The sequence below is a fragment of the Molothrus aeneus genome, chromosome 3, assembly GCF_037042795.1.
Source record: "Molothrus aeneus isolate 106 chromosome 3, BPBGC_Maene_1.0, whole genome shotgun sequence".
Lineage (NCBI taxonomy): Eukaryota > Metazoa > Chordata > Aves > Passeriformes > Icteridae > Molothrus > Molothrus aeneus.
In genome coordinates this window covers 111,898,405-111,913,912 of record NC_089648.1, presented here as the reverse complement: position 1 = coordinate 111,913,912, position 15,508 = coordinate 111,898,405, and the positions used below count along the sequence as shown (strand labels likewise).

The following is a 15,508-nucleotide window of genomic DNA, read 5'->3' as shown; positions in this document are numbered from 1 at the left end:
ATTATTCCCTGCCTTTCCCCGCCTTTCCCTGCCATTATTCCATGGATTTCCCTGCCATTATTCCATGGATTTCCCTGGTACTATTCCCTGCCTTTCCCTGCCATTATTCCCTGCCTTTCCCTGCCTTTCCCTGCCATTATTCCATGCATTATTCCCTGCATTTCCCTGGCACTATTCCCTGCCTTTCCCCGCCTTTCCCTGGCATTATTCCATGGATTTCCATGGATTTCCCTGCCATTATTCCCTGCCTTTCCCCGCCTTTCCCTGGCATTATTCCATGGATTATTCCCTGCATTTCCCTGGCACTATTCCCTGCCTTTCCCTGCCATTATTCCCTGCCTTTCCCTGCCATTATTCCATGGATTTCCCTGCCATTATTCCATGCATTTCCCTGCCATTATTCCATGGATTTCCCTGCCATTATTCCCTGCCTTTCCCTGCCATTATTCCCTGCATTTCCCTGGCACTATTCCCTGCCTTTCCCCGCCTTTCCCTGCCTTTCCATGGATTTCCCTGGCACTATTCCCTGCCTTTCCCTGCCATTATTCCATGGATTTCCCTGCCATTATTCCCTGCCATTATTCCATGCATTATTCCATGGATTTCCCTGCCATTATTCCCTGCCTTTCCCTGCCATTATTCCATGGATTATCCCTGCCATTATCCCTGCCTTTCCCCGCCTTTCCCTGCCATTATTCCCTGCCTTTCCCTGCCATTATTCCCTGCCTTTCCCTGCCTTTCCCTGCCATTATTCCATGCATTATTCCCTGGATTTCCCTGGCACTATTCCCTGCCTTTCCCTGCCATTATTCCCTGCATTTCCCTGCCTTTCCCTGGCATTATTCCATGCATTATCCCTGCATTATCCCTGCCTTTCCCTGCCATTATTCCCTGCATTTCCATGCATTATCCCTGGCACTATTCCCTGCCTTTCCCTGCCATTATTCCCTGCCTTTCCCTGCCATTATTCCCTGCCTTTCCCTGCCTTTCCCTGGCATTATTCCATGCATTATTCCCTGGATTATCCCTGGCACTATTCCCTGCCTTTCCCTGCCATTATTCCCTGCATTTCCATGCATTATCCCTGCCATTATTCCATGGATTTCCCTGGCACTATTCCCTGCCTTTCCCTGCCATTATTCCCTGGATTTCCCTGGCACTATTCCCTGCCTTTCCCTGCCATTATTCCATGGATTATCCCTGCCATTATCCCTGCCTTTCCCCGCCTTTCCCTGCCATTATTCCCCGCCTTTCCCTGCCTTTCCCTGCCATTATTCCATGCATTATTCCCTGCATTTCCCTGGCACTATTCCCTGCCTTTCCCTGCCATTATTCCCTGCCTTTCCCTGCCATTATTCCCTGGATTTCCCTGGCACTATTCCCTGCCTTTCCCCGCCGTTGCCCGGCCCTGTGCCTGACCTGCTGGGCCGCAGGCGGGGCCGCAGGCGGCGCCGGTCGATGAAGGAGCCCAGGATGTCGAGGACGAAGCTCTGGAGCCGCGGCTCCCGGAGCAGCCCCGGCGCCAGCAGCCGCTCCAGGAGGGGCCCGGGCAGCGCCGTCAGGAGGCTGCTGCTCTGCAGGCCCGAGGAAACCTGGGGAAAATGGAGCAAAATCCAACCAAAAACGTGAAAAAACCCCTGGAAATTGGAAATGAAGGGACAGAGAATGGGCAGGAGTCAAGAACAGCATCACAGAGAATCCACGGGAAGGGAAAGGATGGAGAATGGAGCAAAATCCAACAGAAAAAGTGAAAAAAACCCTGAAAATTGGAAATGAAGGGACAGAGAATGGGCAGGAATCAAGCACAGGATCACAGAGAATTGATGGGAATCATAAAAGGAGAAAGAAGGGAAAGGATGGAGAATGAGCAAAATCCAACAGAAAAAAATGACAAAAACCCCTGGAAATTGGAACTGAAGGGACAGAGAATGGGCAGGAATCCAGCCCAGGATCACAGGGAATTCACGGGAAGCATAAAAGAGAAGGGAAAAGATGGAGAATGAGCAAAATCCAACAAAAAAAATGACAAAAAAACCCTGGAAATTGGAACTAAAGGGACACAGAATGGGCAGGAGTCAAGAAATCCCCCCTAAAATCCCAAAGAATTCCAAAAAGTATCCCAAAAATTCCCCCTAAAATCCCAAAGAATTCCCAAAAAATCCTGAAAAAGGCCCTAAAATCCCAAAGAATTCCCAAAAATCCCCAAAACTCCCCCCTAAAATCCCGAAGAATTCCCAAAAATCCACAAAAAATCCCAAAGAATTCCCAAAAATCCAGGAAAAAATCCCCGCTAAAATCCCAAAGAATTCCCAAAAATCTGAAAAAAAACCTCCCCTAAAATCCCAAAGAATTCCGAAAAATACCCCAAAAATCCCCCCCTAAAAATCCCAAAGAATTCCCAAAAATTCCGCCCCTAAAATCCCAAAGAATTCCCAAAAATGCCCAAAAAATCCCCCCTAAAATCTCCAGAAATTCCCAAAAAAATCACCCATAAAACCCCAAAGAATTCCCAAAAAATCCCCAAAAAAGCTCCCAAAAATCCCCCCTAAAATCCCAAAGAATTCCCAAAAATGCCAAAAAAATCCCCCTCTAAATTCCCCAAAAAATCCCTCCCCAAAATCCCCAAGAATTCCCAAAAATCCACTAAAAATCCCCCCCAAAATCCCCAAAAAATCTCCCCTAAAATCCCAAAGAATTCCCAAAAATCCCCCTAAAATAGCAAAGAATTCCAAAAACTGCCCAAATAAATCCCCAAAAACTCCCCCCGAATATCCCAAAGAATTCCCAAAAACTCCCAAAAACTCCCCTCTAAAAATCTCCAAAAATTCCCAAAAAATCCACCGTGAAATTCCAAAAATTTCCCAAAAAATCCCCCCTAAACTCCCCCCAATATCCCAAAGAATTCCCAAAACTCCCCAAAAACTCCCCCCTAAAAATCTCCAAAAATTCCCAAAAAATCCCCCGTGAAATCCCAAAAAATTCCCAAAAAATCTCCTGTAAAATCCCCCCAACATCCCAAAGAATTCCCAAAAATGCCCAAAAAATCCCCCCTAAAATTCCCAAAAATTCCCAAAAAATCACCCATAAAACCCCAAAGAAATCCCAAAAAATCCCCCCTAAAACCCCAAAAAATTCCCCAAAAATCTCCCAAAAATCCCCCCTAAAATCCCAAAGAATTCCCAAAAATGCCAAAAAAATCCCCAAAAAATCCCCCAAAAATCCCCAAAAATTCCCCTCTAAAAATCCCAAAGAATTCCCAAAAATCCTCAAAAAACCTCCCCTAAAATCCCAAAGAATTCTGAAAAAAACCCCAAAATGCCCCCTAAAATCCCCAAAAAATCCCCCCAAAATCCCCTCTAAAACCCCCCAAAAATCCCCCCTAAAATCCCAAAGAATTCCCAAAAATCCAGGAAAAAATCCCCACTAAAATCCCAAAGAATTCCCAAAAATTCCCAAAAAATCCCCCCTAAAATCCCAAAGAATTCCCAAAAATTCCCAAAAAATCCCCCCCAAAATCCCAAAGAATTCCCAAAAATCCTCAAAAAACCTCCCCTAAAATCCCAAAGAATTCCGAAAAATGCCCCAAAAATTCCCCCTAAAATCCCAAAGAATTCCCAAAATCCCAAAAAATCCCCCCAAAATCCCCTCTAAAATCCCCAAAAATCCCCCCTAAAATCTCCAAAAAACCCCCAAAAAATGCCCCCTAAAATCCCAAAGAATTCCCAAAACTCCCCAAAAACTCCCCCCTAAAAATCTCCAAAAATTCCAAAAAAATCCCCCGTGAAATCCCAAAAAATTCCCAAAAAATCCCCTGTAAAATCCCAAAAAATTCCCAAAAAATCTCCTGTAAAATCCCAAAAAATTCCCAAAAAATCTCCTGTAAAATCCCCCCTAACATCCCAAAGAATTCCCAAAAATGCCCAAAATATCCCCCCTAAAATCTCCAAAAAATCTCCCAAAAACCCCCAAAAAATCCCCCCTAAAATCCCAAAGAATTCCCAAAAATCCCCCATTAAAATCGCAAAGAATTCCCAAAAAATCCCACCAAAAATCCCAAAGAATTCCCAAAAAATCCCATCAAAAATCCCAATGAATCCCAAAAATTCCCTAAAAAAATCCCAAAGAATTCCCAAAAAATCCCACCAGAAATCCCAAAGAATTCCCAAAAAATCCCACCAAAAATCCCAAAGAATTCCCAAAAATTCCCTAAAAAAATCCCAAAGAATTCCCAAAAATTCCCTAAAAAAATCCCAAAGAATTCCCAAAAATTCCCTAAAAAAATCCCCCCTAAAATCCCAAAAATCCCCAAAGAATTTTTCCAAAAAAACTCAGGAAAAAAAAAAAACGAATTTTTCCGAGGATTTTTTCTGCATTTCCCCAAGATTTTTCCAGGGATATTTTAGGAATTTTCTGGGGTTTTTTCTGGAATTTTCCAGGATCTTCCCAGAATTTTTTTGAGGATTTTTTGGGGATTTTTCCAGGGATTTTCCCAGGAATTTTTTGGCATTTTCTGGGGGGTTTTTGTGGAATTTTCAGGGATTATCCCAGAATTTTTTGGAGGATTTTTTGGGGATTTTTCCAGGGATTTTCCTGGCATTTTTTTGGAGGATTTTTTGGGGATTTTTCCAGGATTTTTTTTCCATTTTCTGGGGTTTTATTTGGAATTTTCCTGGGATTTTCCCAGAATTTTCCAAGGTTTTTTTTATTATTTTTCCAGGGATTTTTCTGGAATTTTCCAGGATCTTCCCAGAATTTTTTTGAGGATTTTTTTGGGATTTTCCCAGGGATTTTTTCCCAGGATTTTTCTGGGATGTCTTTTTGCATTTTCTGGGATTTTTCTGGAATTTTCCAGGATTTTCCCAGGATTTTTTTGGGATTTTCCCAGGGATTTTCCGGGTTTTTTTCTGGAATCTTCCCGGGATTTTCCCACAATTTTTTCAAGGATTTTTCTGGGATTTCTCCAAGATTTTTCCCAGGGATTTTCCCAGCATTTTCTGGGATTTTTCTGGAATTTTTCGGGGGGATTTTTCTGGATTTTCCCAGGGATTTTTCCCAGGAATTTTTTGGCATTTTCTGGGTTTTTTTTCTGGAATTTTCCAGGATTTTCCCAGAATTTTTTTGAGGATTTTTTGGGGATTTTTCCAGGATTTTTTTTCCATTTTCTGGGGTTTTATTTGGAATTTTCCTGGGATTTTCCCAGAATTTTCCAAGGTTTTTTTTTATTATTTTTCCAGGGATTTTTTGGGCATTTTTCTGGAATTTTCCAGGATCTTCCCAGAATTTTTTTGAGGATTTTTTTCGGATTTTCCCAATATTTTCCCAGGGATTTTTCTGGGATGTTTTTTTGGCATTTTCTGGGATTTTTCTGGAATTTTCCAGGATTTTTCCAGGGATTTTTTCTGGATTTTTCCAGGGATTTTTCAGCATTTTCTGGGGTTTTTTTCTTGAATTTTCCAGGATTTTTCCCAGGATTTTTCCGGGATTTCTCCAAGATTTTTCCCAGGGATTTTCCCAGCATTTTCTGGGATTTTTCTGGAATTTTCGGGGGGATTTTTCTGGATTTTTCCAGGGATTTTTCCCAGGCATTTTTTGGCATTTTCGGGGGGTTTTTTCTGGAATTTTCCAGGATCTTCCCAGAATTTTTTTGAGGATTTTTTTCGGATTTTCCCAATATTTTCCCAGGGATTTTTCCAGGATGTTTTTTTGGCATTTTCTGGGATTTTTCTGGAATTTCCCAGGATTTTCCCAGGATTTTTTCTGGAATTTCCCAGGATTTTTTCCAGGATTTTTTCGGCATTTTCTGGGTTTTTTTCTGGAATCTTCCCGGGATTTTCCCAGAATTTTTTCAAGGATTTTTCTGGGATTTCTCCAAGATTTTTCCCAGGGATTTTCCCAGCGTTTTCTGGGTTTTTTCTGGAATTTTCCAGGATCTTCCTGGAATTTTGGGGGGGATTTTTTCTGGATTTTCCCAGGGATTTTTCCCAGGAATTTTTTGGGCATTTTCTGGGGCTTTTTTCTGGAATTTTCCAGGATTTTCCCAGAATTTTTTGGAGGATTTTTCCTGGGATTCTTCCAGGGATTTTCCTGGCATTTTCTGGGGTTTTTTCCTGGAATCTTCCAGGGATTTTCTGGAGGATTTTTTCTGCATTTCCCCAAGAATTTTCCAGGGATTTTCCAGGCATTTTCTGGTTTTTTTCTGGAATTTCCCAGGATTTTTCTGGGATTTCTCCAAGATTTTTCCCAGGGATTTTCCCAGCATTTTCTGGGATTTTTCTGGAATTTTCGGGGGGATTTTTCTGGATTTTTCCAGGGATTTTTCCCAGGCATTTTTTGGCATTTTCTGGGGGTTTTTTCTGGAATTTTCCAGGATCTTCCCAGAAATTTTTTGAGGATTTTTTGGGGATTTTTCCAGGGATTTTCCTGGCATTTTCTGGGGGGTTTTTTTGTGGAATTTTCAGGAATTTTCCCAGAATTTTTTGGAGGATTTTTTCAGGATTTTTTTTCCATTTTTTGGGGTTTTATTTGGAATTTTCCTGGGATTTTCCCAGAATTTTCCAAGGTTTTTTTTTATTATTTTTCCAGGGATTTTTTGGGCATTTTTCTGGAATTTTCCAGGATCTTCCCAGAATTTTTTTGAGGATTTTTTTCGGATTTTCCCAATATTTTCCCAGGGATTTTTCTGGAATGTCTTTTTGCATTTTCTGGGATTTTTCTGGAATTTTCCAGGATTTTACCAGGATTTTTTCTGGATTTTTCCAGGGATTTTCCCAGGATTTTTTGGCATTTTCTGGGTTTTTTTCTGGATTCTTCCTGGGTTTTTTTCAAGGATTTTTTCTGGATTTCCCCAAGAATTTTCCAGGGATTTTCCAGGCATTTTCTGGGTTTTTTTCTGGGATTTTTCCAGGGATTTTCCCAGGATTTTTTGGCATTTTCTGGGTTTTTTTCAGGAATCTTCCTGGGATTTTCCCAGAATTTTTTCAAGGATTTTTCTGGGATTTCTCCAAGATTTTTCCCAGGGATTTTCCCAGCGTTTTCTGGGGTTTTTCTGGAATTTTCCAGGATCTTCCTGGAATTGGGGGGGGGGGGATTTTTTCTGGATTTTTCCAGGGATTTTTCAGCATTTTCTGGGGTTTTTTTCTTGAATTTTCCAGGATTTTTCCCAGGATTTTTCCAGGATTTCTCCAAGATTTTTCCCAGGGATTTTCCCAGCATTTTCTGGGATTTTTCTGGAATTTTCGGGGGGATTTTTTCGGGATTTTTCCAGGGATTTTTCCCAGGCATTTTTTGGCATTTTCTGGGGGTTTTTTCTGGAATTTTCCAGGATCTTCCCAGAATTTTTTTGAGGATTTTTTGGGGATTTTTCCAGGGATTTTCCTGGCATTTTTTTGGAGGATTTTTTTGGGATTTTTCCAGGATTTTTTTTCCATTTTCTGGGGTTTTATTTGGAATTTTCCTGGGATTTTCCCAGAATTTTCCAAGGTTTTTTTTTTATTATTTTTCCAGGGATTTTTTGGGCATTTTTCTGGAATTTTCCAGGATCTTCCCAGAATTTTTTTGAGGATTTTTTTGGGATTTTCCCAATATTTTCCCAGGGATTTTTCCAGGATGTTTTTTTGCATTTTCTGGGATTTTTCTGGAATTTTCCAGGATTTTTCCAGGGATTTTTTCTGGATTTTTCCAGGGATTTTTCGGCATTTTCTGGGTTTTTTTCAGGAATCTTCCTGGGATTTTCCCAGAATTTTTTCAAGGATTTTTCTGGGATTTCTCCAAGATTTTTCCCAGGGATTTTCCCAGCATTTTCTGGGGTTTTTCTGGAATTTTCCAGGATCTTCCTGGAATGGGGGGGGGGGGGATTTTTTCTGGATTTTTCCAGGGATTTTTCAGCATTTTCTGGGTTTTTTTCTTGAATTTTCCAGGATTTTTCCCAGGATTTTTCCAGGATTTCTCCAAGATTTTTCCCAGGGATTTTCCCAGCATTTTCTGGGATTTTTCTGGAATTTTCGGGGGGATTTTTTCGGGATTTTTCCCGGGATTTTTCGGCATTTTCTGGGGGTTTTTTCTGGAATTTTCCAGGATCTTCCCAGAATTTTTTTGAGGATTTTTTGGGGATTTTTCCAGGGATTTTCCTGGCATTTTTTTGGAGGATTTTTTGGGGATTTTTCCAGGATTTTTTTTCCATTTTCTGGGGTTTTATTTGGAATTTTCCTGGGATTTTTCCCAGAATTTTCCAAGGGTTTTTTTTTATTTTTCCAGGGATTTTTTTGGCATTTTTCTGGAATTTTCCAGGATTTTTCCCAGGATTTTCCTGGGATTGTTTGAGGGATTTTCCCACCTGGAGCAGGGATTTCAGCAGCATCACCTGGGTCAGGCGGTTCCGGTTCTGCGCCCTGCAGGAGACAAAGGCAGCGCTGGGAAATCGGGGAATTGTCCGGAATTTTGGGAATTCTGGGAATTCCGGGAATTGTCCGGAATCCGGGAATGCCGGGAATGGTCAGAAATCCGGGAATGCCCTGAAATCTGGGAATTGTCCGAAATCTGGGGGGTTTGGGAATTCCGGGAATTCCCTGAAATCTGAGGGGTCTGGAAATTCCCTGAAATCTGGGAGTTTGGGAATTCTGGGAATTGTCCGGAATCTGGGAATGCCGGGAATTGTCAGAAATCCGGGAATGCCCTGAAATCTGGGAATTGTCCGAAATCTGGGGGGTTTGGGAATTCTGGGAATTCCGGGAATTCTGGGAATTGTCCGAAATCTGGGAGTTTGGGAATTCTGGGAATTGTCCGGGATCTGAGGGGTTTGGGAATTCTGGGAATTCTGGGAATTGTCCGGAATCCGGGAATGCCGGGAATTCCCTGAAATCTGGGAGCTTTGGGAATTGTCCGAAATCTGGGGGGTTTGGGAATTCCGGGAATTCCCTGAAATCTGAGGGGTTTGGGAATTCTGGGAATTGTCCGGAATCTGGGAATGCCGGGAATGCCGGGAATTGTCAGAAATCCGGGAGCTTTGGGAATTGTCCGGAATCTGGGGGGTTTGGGAATTCCGGGAATTGTCCGGAATCTGGGAATGCCGGGAATTCCCTGAAATCTGGGAATTGTCCAAAACCTGGGAGGTTTGGGAATGCTGGGAATTCTCTGAAATCTGGGAATTCTGGGAATTGTCCGAAATCTGGGGGGTTTGGGAATTCCGGGAATTCCCTGAAATCTGAGGGGTCTGGAAATTCCCTGAAATCTGGGAGTTTGGGAATTCTGGGAATTGTCCGGAATCTGGGAATGCCGGGAATTGTCAGAAATCCGGGAATGCCCTGAAATCTGGGAATTGTCCGAAATCTGGGGGGTTTGGGAATTCTGGGAATTCCGGGAATTCTGGGAATTGTCCGAAATCTGGGAGTTTGGGAATATCTGGGAATTGTCCGGGATCTGAGGGGTTTGGGAATTCTGGGAATTCTGGGAATTGTCCGGAATCCGGGAATGCCGGGAATTCCCTGAAATCTGGGAGCTTTGGGAATTGTCCGAAATCTGGGGGGTTTGGGAATTCCGGGAATTCCCTGAAATCTGAGGGGTTTGGGAATTCTGGGAATTGTCCGGAATCTGGGAATGCCGGGAATGCCGGGAATTGTCAGAAATCCGGGAGCTTTGGGAATTGTCCGGAATCTGGGGGGTTTGGGAATTCCGGGAATTGTCCGGAATCTGGGAATGCCGGGAATTCCCTGAAATCTGGGAATTGTCCAAAACCTGGGAGGTTTGGGAATGCTGGGAATTCTCTGAAATCTGGGAATTCTGGGAATTGTCCAAAATCTGGGGGGTTTGGGAATGCCGGGAATTCCGGGAATTCCGGGAATTGTCCGAAATCTGGGGGGTTTGTGAATTCCGGGAATTCTGGGAATTGTCCGAAATCCGGGAATGCCGGAAATTCCCTGAAATCTGAGAATTGTCCAAAACTGGGAGGTTTGGGAATGCCGGGAATTCCCTGAAATCTGAGGGGTCTGGGAATTCTGGGAATTGTCTGGAATCTGGGGGTTTGGGAATTCTGGGAATGCCGGGAATTCTGGGAATTGTCCGAAATCTGGGGGGTTTGGGAATGCTGGCTTTGGGAATTTTGGGAATTCTGGGAATTCTGGATCTGGGAAATTTTAGGAATTCTGGACCTGGGAATTCCTCGAATTTTGGGAATTCCGGCTCTGGGAATTTTGGGAATTTCAGGAATTTTGGATCTGGGAATTCTGAGAATTTTGGGAATTTTGGATCTGGGAATTCTGGGAATTTTTGGGAATTCTGGGAATTCTGGGAATTGTCAGAAATCTGGGAGGTTTGGGAATTCCGGCTTTGGGAATTTTGGGAATTCTGGGAATTCTCAGAATTTCGGGAATTCCAGATTGGGAATTCTGAGAATTTTGGGTATTCTGGATTGGGGAATTCTGGCTCTGGGAATTTCAGGAATTCTGGCTCTGGGGATTCTGGCTCTGGGAATTTTGGGAATTTCAGGAATTCTGGATCTGGGAATTCTCAGAATTTTGGGAATTCTGGATCTGGGAATTTTCAGAATTTCAGGAACTCTGGCTCTGGGAATTCCGAGAATTTGGGGAATTGTGGATCTGGGAATCCCAGAAATTCCCAATTTTTTATGGGGATGGGAATTCCTGGAATTGGGGGCGGGGCTCACCCAGAGGATCCTGATCCCGGCTCCGGGATGCTCTGGGAATGTTGGGAATTTGGGGAATTTTTGGGAATTTTGGGAATGGGGTGTGGGGCTCACCTGTCAGGCTCAGGAATTCCAGGGGATCCTGATCCCGGCTCTGGGAATGTTGGGAATTTGGGGAATTTGGGGAAATTTTGGGAATGGGGTGCAGGGCTCACCCGTCAGGCTCAGCTCCCGGCTCCGGGAATGTTGGGAAATTGGGGAATTTTTGGGAATTTTGGGAATTCTGGGAATTGGGGTGGTGGGCCTCACCCGTCAAGCTCAGCTCCTGGGAATGTTGGGAATGTTGGGAATTTTTGGGAATTCTGGGAATGGGGGGGGAGGGCAGGGCTCACCCATCAGGCTCGGCTCCAGGCTCTGGGAATGTTGGGAATTTTTGGGAATGTTGGGAATTTTTGGGAATGGGGGGCAGGGCTCACCCGTCATCCTCGGCTCCCGGCTCCGGGGTGCCCCGGGAATGTTGGGAATGCTGGGAATGTTGGGAATTCTCCGGGATGGGCACCTTGTTCATGATGAACAGCATCACCTCCGACTGCTGGTACGGAGGCAGCGTCGCCGAGAACGAGCCTGGGAACAACGGCGGGAAAACGGGAATGAGAACAGCCGGAATGAGAACAGCCGGAATGACAACGGGAATAACGGGAATGAGAACAGCCGGAATGAGAACAGCCGGAATGACAACGGGAATAACGGGAATGAGAACAGCCGGAATGAGAACAGCCGGAATGAGAACAGCCGGAATGAGAACAGCCGGAATGAGAACGGGAATGACGGGAATGAGAACAGCCGGAATGAGAACAGCCGGAATGAGAACAGCCGGAATGACAACGGGAATGACGGGAATGAGAACAGCCGGAATGAGAACAGCCGGAATGACAACGGGAATAACGGGAATGAAAACAGCCGGAATGACAACGGGAATAACGGGAATGAGAACAGCCGGAATGAGAACAGCCGGAATGACAACGGGAATAACGGGAATGACAGGAATGAAAACAGCCGGAATGACAACGGGAATGATGGGAATGATGGGAATGACGGGAATGGAAACAGCCGGAATGAAAACAGCTGGAATGACAACGGGAATAACGGGAATGAGAACAGCCGGAATGACAACGGGAATAACGGGAATGAGAACAGCCGGAATGAGAACAGCCGGAATGACAACGGGAATAACGGGAATGATGGGAATGATGGGAATGAGAACAGCCGGAGTGACAACGGGAATGATGGGAATGATGGGAATGACGGGAATGAGAACAGCCGGAATGAAAACAGCTGGAATGACAACGGGAATGACGGGAATGAGAACAGCCGGAATGAAAACAGCTGGAATGACAACGGGAATGACGGGAATGACGGGAATGAAAACAGCCGGAATGACAACGGGAATAATGGGAATGACGGGAATGAAAACAGCCGGAATGACAACGGGAATAATGGGAATGACAGGAATGACGGGAATGGAAACAGCCGGAATGACAACGGGAATAACGGGAATGATGGGAATGATGGGAATGAGAACAGCCGGAGTGACAACGGGAATGATGGGAATGATGGGAATGATGGGAATGACGGGAATGAGAACAGCCGGAATGAAAACAGCTGGAATGACAACGGGAATGACGGGAATGACTGGAATAATGGGAATGAAAACAGCCGGAATGACAACGGGAATGACGGGAATGAGAACAGCCGGAATGACAATGGGAATGATGGGAATGAAAACAGCCGGAATGACAACGGGAATGATGGGAATGACGGGAATGATGGGAATGATGGGAATGAAAACAGCCGGAATGACAACGGGAATGACGGGAATGATGGGAATGATGGGAATGAAAACAGCCGGAATGACAACGGCGAATGATGGGAATGACGGGAATGATGGGAATGATGGGAATGAAAACAGCCGGAATGACAATGGGAATAATGGGAATAAAAACAGCCGGAATGACAATGGGAATGATGGGAATAATGGGAATGAAAACAGCCGGAATGACAACGGGAGTAAAAACAGCTGGAAAAATGGGAATAAAGGGAATGCCAATGGGAAAAACAGCCAGAATGGAAATGGGAATAGTGGGAATAAAAACAGCGGGAATAACGGGAATGACAACGGGAATAATGGGAATTACAGGCGGAATAATGACAGCAGGAATAACGGGAATGACAACAGCCGGAATGACGGGAAAAACAGCCAGAATGGGAATAATGGGAATAAAAACAGGGGGAATAATGGGAATGACAATGGGAAAAACAGTCAGAATGGAAAAGTGGGAATAATGGGAATAAAAACAGTGGGAATAATGGGAATGATAATGGGAATAATGGGAATAAAACCAGCTGGAATAATGGGAATGACAGCAGGAATGGAAAAACAGCGGGAATGAAAACAGCAGGAATGACGGGAAAAACAGCGGGAATGAAAACAGCGGGAATAATGGGAATGACAATGGGAATGACAGCAGGGATAAAAACAGCCGGAATGACAGCAGCGGGAATAGCGGGAATGACAACAGCCGGAATGACAACAGCGGGAATAACACTGGGAAAAACAGCGGGAATGGCGACCGCGGGAATGACGAGAAAAACAGCGGGAAAGACACCGGGAATAATGGGAATGACAACAACGGGAATAGCAGGAATAACAATGGGAAAACAGTGGGAATGACAGCGGGAATGACAACGGGAATGACAAAACAGTGGGGATGACAATGGGAATGATGGGAATGGTGGGAACAATGGGAATGATGGGAATTAATGAGAATGGGAATGGTGGGAATGGTGGGAACAGGAATAATAGGAGTGGGAGTGATGGGAATGGTGGGGATAATGGGAATGCTGGGAATGATCATGGGAATAACAAGAAAAGCAGTGGGAATGACATTGGGAATGACAGGAATAAGAATGGGAATGATGGGAAGGATGGGAATGATGGGAATGATGGAATGATGGGAAGAATGGGAAGGATAAAGGGAATGGGATTAATGGGAATGATAAGGGGAATGACAGGAAAACCAATGGGAATAAGATTGGGAATGGCAACGATGGGAAACGGAATGATGGGAATGAGAATAATGGGGATAATGGGAATAGCGGGAACAGGGATAATGGGAGTGCTGGGAATGGTGGGAATGAATGGGAATAGTGGGAATAACAGAAATGCAGATCATGGAATGATGGGAATAATGGGAATGGGAGTGATGGGGATAACGGGAAGGATGGGAATAACAGGAATGGCATTGGAAAAGGGATGGGGATAATGGGAATAATTGGAGTTAATGGGAATGATGGGAATTAATGAGAATGGGAATGATGGGAATGGGAATGATGGGATTGGAATGGGAATGACGGGATAATGGAAATAATGGGAATAGTGGGAACGGCAATGATGGGAGTGATGGGAATGAATGGGAATAACAAGAATGGGAATGACGGGAATGGGAATGATGGGAATTGGAATAATGGGATCGGGAATAAGGAGAATGGGAATAGCAGGAACGGGAACGATGGGAATGGTGGGAATGGGAATGACAATGGGAATAACAATGGAAATAATGGGAATTGTGGGAATGGGAATAATAATGGGAAAAATGGGAATGATGGGAATGACAATGGGAATAAAGGGAATAACGGGGATAATGGGAAAATGCGAAAAATACCAGGAAATGCTGGAAAGATCCTGGAAAACCAGGAAAAATCCCAGAAAATCCTGGAAAATCCAAGCAAAGTCCCGGAAAATCGTGAAAAATCCCCAAAAACCCAGAGAGGTGCCTCTAAACCATGGGAAATCCTGGGAAAATCCTGGAAAATCCCATAAAATAATGAAAAATCTGAGAGAATCCTGGGAAAATCCCCGATAATCCCAAAAAATGCTGGAAAATCCCCTGAAAAGCCCATAAAATCCCATTAAATTCCATTTAAAATTCTGTTAAATCCCTGTAAAATTCCATAAAGTCCCATGAAAATCCCAGAAAATCCCAAAAATCCTGAAAAATCCTGGCAAGATCCCGGAAAATCCCAGGAAAATCCCAGAAAATCTCATGAAAGTCCCAGAAAATCCCATAAAAACCATGAACAATTCTGGGAAAATCCCAGAAAACCATAAAAAAATCCTGGAAAAATCCTGGAAAAATCTCAGAAAATGCCAAAAAATCCCAGAAAATCCCATTAAAATCCTGGAAGATTCCATAAAATGCTGGAGAAATCCCTGAAAAACCCCAGAAAATCCCTTTAAAGTTCCATGCAGTCCCATTGAAAATCCCATAAATCCTCATTCAACTCCCAAAAAATGCTGGGAAAATCCTGGAAAATCCCAGGAAAATCCCAGAAAATCTCATTAAAATCCTGGAAAATTCCATGAAAAATCCAAAAAAAATCCTTTTAAAATCCCATACAGTCCCATTAAAATCCCATAAATCCTGAAAAAAATCCCAGGAAATGCTGGAAAATCCTGGAAAATCCCAGAAAAATCCCTTTAAAATCCCTTTAAGATTCCACACACTCCCATTAAAATCCCATAAATCCTCATTCAAACCCCAGAAAATCCCACTAAAATCCCATTAAAATCCTGGAAAATGCCATAAAATCCTGGATAAATCCATGAAAAGTCCAGTAAAAATCCTGGAAAATTCCAAAAAAAATCCCAGAAAATCCCTTTAAAATCCCATACAGTCCCATTAAAATTCCATAAATCCTGAAAAAGTCCCAGAAAATGCTGGGAAAATCCTGGAAAATCCCAGAAAATCTCATGAAAATCCCAGAGACTCCCATAAAGCCACGAAAAAAATCTGGGAAAATCCCATAAAGCCA

General features: G+C 43.5%; 1 protein-coding gene across 1 annotated transcript in view; it reads right to left on the bottom strand.

The window, feature by feature from the left end:
* Positions 1-15,508, bottom strand: part of LOC136554315 (protein EFR3 homolog B-like) — a 67,558-nt gene that overhangs the window by 14,379 nt on the left and 37,671 nt on the right. Inside the window, exons 11-13 of the mRNA XM_066546164.1 lie at positions 11,113-11,260; positions 8,333-8,387; positions 1,420-1,592 (exon numbers count right to left, since the gene is read on the bottom strand). Coding sequence (XP_066402261.1) covers positions 1,420-1,592; positions 8,333-8,387; positions 11,113-11,260 — 376 coding nt within the window. The remainder of the gene's footprint in view (positions 1-1,419; positions 1,593-8,332; positions 8,388-11,112; positions 11,261-15,508) is intronic.